Source organism: Octopus bimaculoides, chromosome 11, assembly GCF_001194135.2.
Source record: "Octopus bimaculoides isolate UCB-OBI-ISO-001 chromosome 11, ASM119413v2, whole genome shotgun sequence".
NCBI classification, from domain to species: domain Eukaryota; kingdom Metazoa; phylum Mollusca; class Cephalopoda; order Octopoda; family Octopodidae; genus Octopus; species Octopus bimaculoides.
In genome coordinates, this window is record NC_068991.1 from 33,489,307 (window position 1) to 33,495,186 (window position 5,880).

At 31.5% G+C, this 5,880-nt stretch overlaps 1 protein-coding gene across 1 annotated transcript in view; it reads left to right on the plus strand.

Moving 5' to 3' along the window:
* Positions 1-2,578: 2,578 nt before the first annotated feature.
* The window catches only part of LOC106872642 (dihydroxyacetone phosphate acyltransferase), a gene marked incomplete at its 5' end in the record, with an annotated part of 215,486 nt that continues 212,184 nt past the window's right edge, over positions 2,579-5,880 (plus strand). The window contains one exon of the mRNA XM_052971966.1: positions 2,579-2,786. Within this exon, the coding sequence (XP_052827926.1) occupies positions 2,579-2,786 (208 nt within the window). The remainder of the gene's footprint in view (positions 2,787-5,880) is intronic.

Here is a 5,880-nt window from a genome sequence, read left to right on the forward strand (position 1 = left end):
ATATATATATATATATATATATATATACATGCAAAACGAGAGAAAGCAAAAGATGGAAACTTTCAGATGATGAATTTATATGTAAATATATGTTTTTATATAAATGGGTCCAACTTACACAGAGTACATACAACAGAGAAATTTAAAGGGGTGGAAGAAAGGTATTATAAGTCCAACAGCTGTTTCTCGTGGCTTGGTGATCCATAATAATGTTGGTAGATTTAGTCCATCATAAAATTTTGCTGTATGAATGCATTTAACATAGGATGAGATGAACTTCTGTCTTCTTTGAACTTATCTGCGTTAAGATCTGAAATGTAAGATCTTCTCTACCCTGAAAACAGAGGCTCATCTCATCCTATGTTAAATGCATCCATACGGCCACATTTTGTGATGGACTGAATTGGCCAACATTATTGTAGATTGCTGAGTTCCCAGGTGTAGGTTTTTTGACAAACTCTTGAAGTTCTTGTCAACGACTCTTTGCTGTTATTCAGGGAGTAGATTCTTCTGTAGTGAAGTTGTACCAGAATCCCTCCAAAAGATGGCATAAACAGTGAGATGGACTTTTGAAAATATGAATTAGTAGTATCAAGTCAAATTTTGTATCAATATCTGTCTTTGCATATGTGGTAACTGTTTTTAGAATTATGTCAGATATTTGTGTTTGTTGATCTTGATCAAATTTTGTTTGCAATGCTGTCAATTCAATGATTGGAGCCATCTCAACATATCCAAGGTGAAGCTCTCAAGTGGAAGTATTCAGATATTACACAGACAAACACATTTCTAAATAAGCCCATGTTGATATGTGTAAGTCATTTGAAATATCTGAATACAGTATAATCATATTATTTATTACATGGAAAAATGCGAGCAAGAGAAATAATATTCTTAAGTTTATAAACCTGGAAAATTACTGGACACTTGGAAAAGTTCAGGACAACTTATTACATCTGGTGAAGTACAGAACAAGAAAGTTTTTACTTAAAATATTGCAGCTAAGGATAAAATTTCAAATAAAATATTTAGATTTAGAAAATATTAGCTTTTATTAAAACTAAAAATTTTATTAAAAGTTATTACTTCTATTTGTTATTACTTGTTACTTCTATTAAAAATAAAAAATAACTCAAGTAAAATATTTTTCGCACATTAAAAAAATTCATTTTTTTAATTAGTAATTAATAATTAGAAATTTGAAAATAGGTTATAAAAAATAATAGTGGTACATAATTAGTACAATAAATAAAATAATACAAAAATTAGTTATATATTACAGTAAAATCTACCTATAACAACAAATTCACAAGTTATTGCCAAGTCTTCACATTTTTAGTCTTGACCCAATGCCTATTTTTTACATAATGAATTTGCCTACATTATATATACTATTCTACTTTGCATAAAGCTTTAGCTATATTGGCTCTCGTTTTTTAAGTATTCTAATGTGTCAACATTTTAACAAAATGATGGTACCTTTTTTTAATTATAATGTTACTTTGTAAATTAAAATCAAATAATTTTTAATATTCAGATTTTATCCTTAGCTGCAATATTTTAGGTAAAAATTTTCTTCTTCTGTACTTCACCAGATGTAATAAGTTGTCCTGAACTTTTCCAAGTGTAACAACTTGTCCTGTAATTTTCCAGGTTTACAATCTTAAGAATATTATTTCTCTTGCTGACATTTTCCTATGTAATCCATATTTTTTCCAGGCTATGCTATTATGCTAATTAATAATGTGTCAATTAGTGGTGTCATTGATAATTTTTTCCTTACCTCAATGACACTGGTGACATATATTAAAAGTCCCCTTATATAGAACTGTATTCATAAAAAAGTATAGAACTTTATTATGACCCTCAAATTTGAGAAACAAACACTCACAACTTTTTCTTTTAAGACTACATTGCATGAGATTCATACTATGAAATTCCTTGAATTGAGCTCTATCATTTAAGCTTAATTAATATATAGTTTGTTTTTAAAATAAAAAAGTTTATACTTAAATCCAATTTTTTGCCTTATATTTTTTCCATGATCTTTTACCTCACAACTTTTTTGATACAAATGTTTGTTTAATGGGAACAAAACTATGAAAGTTTTCAGGTTTTCTTCTATCATTGAAGCTAAGATAAATATATTTTACTTTTAAAATAAAAAAAGTTATTTAGATCTAAACTTGTTTGGTGGCATTACTTACTCTCACTATAATGTTGCTACAAATTTTGATGTAAGCTTTTTTCTACTGGATCAAATCTCAATTTTTTAATGCCAAAATGTAGCTAGGGACCAGTACTCTTCAAAAATGTTTACAGTTTTCAATTTGGTTAAGAACTGAATTAGCGACAAGCTCTGAAAGATGCATGTGAGTAAATTGTGGCCTTAAGAATATTTTTCAATTACTACCGTAGTTGAATGATGAAATCCAAGTTTGTCAGTCAAAGACAGTTATTTCTGAATGAGAAAGTGTTCTTGATGACTACATTTAATGTCTGATTCTTATTTTTTAAGTATTAAACTTTTATCATATTTTATCAATATATTTATAGACTTGTATTTTTTTTATTTTTTTCAGATTTTATGAGCATGAATTTTTTTGGTTGGTTGTTGAGAAATTCTGGAGCTTTTTATATTCAACGTAGCTTTGGAGATAACCAACTTTACTGGGCTGTATTTACAGAATATGTTCAAACACAGATTGCAAATAGTGATAGACCACTTGAGTTTTTTCCAGAGGGAACTAGAAGTAGAACAGCTAAATCTTTGTGTCCTAAATATGGTAATTTTTTGCTTTATTTTATATATCTTTTTTTTCAAATTAAAACAAAATTATGCTTTTTATTCCTTAGCAGAAATAGATCTTCTAAGAATGTAATAATTTTTAATTAAGCTGTCTTTTAATTCAAATTACTGCATATTTAATGTTTTATTGATTTCAAATCCAAAGATCTTAATTGTCTGCTTTTATTTCTTTTCTCACTAAGTAACTGTTTATATTTTATAGGTTTTATAGAGATTTACAGATGATATCAGCTGTTGATGTTGTCATAAATCACAAGTGCTTTAATTTGTGCTGATGGCATTCAAGTTTTACATAAATACTTTGTTTAGTTCTGGATCATAAACTACTCTTTCTTACTCTTGTAATATTAAATATTTACAGATTGTTGATTGTTATCAAAAAATTTCACACCACCCACTGTACCATTCTTTCCAGACTTTTACTTTCTAAATGCTTGAAATCCCCACCATCATTCATTATGTGTGTGTACGTACTTTTATTAAAGCTGCAAAAATCTTCACAAACTGTTACTCAGAGTTTCATGTTTCTGTTTAGAGTTTTATGCTTCCAGACAGTTGTAATGAATACTGAATTAAAACTGTGATGATACATGTATTATAATATGATATAATATAATCCAATTCAACGAACAAGCATTTAAATTTGACTGGGTGGCTGATTTTCAAAACATAACTGTGGTTATGTTGGGTGGCTGGGGCATGTGAAAAATAACAGTAAAATGTGAATACGTTATAAGATCTTGTGTAAAATGGGGGGGGAGTGTATATTCAAAAAATAATTAATAATTAAATTGAATGAATAGGATCGCCAGCTGGTTGTTTGAAAGATGAGATTATAATAGAATATAAATGAAAAACTATGGATGAAAAATTCAATAACGAGCATATGATGCATAGTACATAAATAAATAATGACATATACAGACATATATGCTTACATGTACATACATATATAGACAAAACATACACACATATATGCACATATACTTACATGTACAGATATATATACTTATACATACACATGTATAAATCTACATTGTATATACGTACATAAAAATTTTGCAAGTAAAAGAAAAGAAAAGGAAGGAGAAATGATGATAGTGATATTTGATTCTGTGGGTGAGTTGGGGAAAGAGAAAGTAAAGTAAGGAAGAGGATAGAAAGAATTGAGAGAAAGAGACAAGAAATGAAGAGAGGGGGAAAAGCAATTGGTGTTGGTTATAAGAGGGGAGGGGGAAGTAAGCTGGTAAGTTTATGAATGCTATTGTAATAAATATGTATTGAAGGAAAAGTTTGAAAGTGAGAAATATAGATAGTATAAGGGAAGATACATGGGCTTATATGTGTATCTCAGAGGGTGGTAGAAAGCATGACATATATACTCTTTTTACTCTTTTACTTGTTTCAGTCATTTGACCCCAGGAAAATCGACCCCAGGACTTATTCTTTGGAAGCCTAGTACTTATTCTATCGGTCTCCTTTTGCCGAACCGCTAATTTACAGGGATGTAAACACACTAGCATCGGTTGTCAAGCGATGGTGGAGGGACAAACGCAGACACACAAACACACATACATATATATATATATATATATTTATATATATATATACATATATACGACGGGCTTCTTTCAGTTTCCATCTACCAAATCCACTCACAAGGCTTTGGTTGGCCCGAGGCTATAGTAGAAGACACTTGCCCAAGGTGCCACGCAGTGGGACTGAACCCAGAACCATGTGGTTAGTAAGTAAGCTACTTACCACACAGCCACTCCTGCGCCTGAGTAAAAATATATGCAAAAAATATATATATATATATATATATATATATATATATGTCACAAGATGTGAGACTTTGGAATTGCTGGAAAACCGGGAGAGTAACTGTATGACTTCCTTGAAGACAGAAGTGAGGCAGTTGCAGCCAACGGTGCCCTTTCTGAGTAAACTCAAATTCTAAGTGAAACTTATCTTGAGGCCATTATTGTTTTATAATATTTCTGTGAGACATGGTCATTCAGACAGCCTCTGTCACTAGCTATGTTGATGATACAAAATTATCACAGGCAATAAAAAATCACAATGATGTTGTAAGCCTACAACAGGACCTGAATGCAAGTGGGCTGTAGTAAACAATATGCAATTTAATGCAGGAAAATTTGAAGCACTGCACCATCAACTCACAAATGTACCACAGCCTGTATTTATAGGACCCAAAGGCACTGCAATCCCAGAGTCACAGGCAGTGAAAGACTTGGGGATCAGCATGTGCAATGGTGCATCATTTCATATGCACATTACTAAGATGGCATCAAAGTGCAAACAACTGGCATGATAGATACTAAGGTACTTCAAGACAAGAGACCAGAAAGTTATGTTGACCCTACGGAGAACTTTTGCTTTCAGCTATGGTACCACATAGTACCAAACTAACAGCTTAGCTTGAAGCAGTCCAATGCCACTACACTAAAAAGATTGAAACAGTGCAACAGATAAGACACATGTAGAGGCTGAGAAAACTGCGACTTTATTACCTAGAGTGAATGTATGACAGATATGTAATAATCTATATATGGAAAACTTTAGAAGGGCGAGTACCAAAATTCAGCCTTGAATGTTATACAAATGCCAGAACTGGATGCCATTGTATTGTACCAAAGGTACCATCTACTCCATCTAAATGCAGGATGATGTACTGTAATAATCTAGTGTTCAAGGGCTCACAACTGTTCAGTGCCCTGCCACAAAAATTAAGAATTCTACATAATGTGGATGTAGATGTCTTCAAAAAGGAGCTAGACCTCCTCCTTTCATCAATACCAGATGAACCAACAACTCAACATGAGGTACAGATGAGGGCAGAAAAATCAGACTCCTTTATAAACCAAATGGGCCAATAGCTGGGACAAAGGCACTTACAGGAGTGGTGATGTGAAACCCTCCAGCCAGAGGAAATCAGCAAGACTACAGTGGTGCTCCAGCATGACTGTAACTATATGGCTGAACCAAATTAAAGAATATATGTTTGTGTGTGTTATATATGTGTGTATGTTATATATATATATATATAT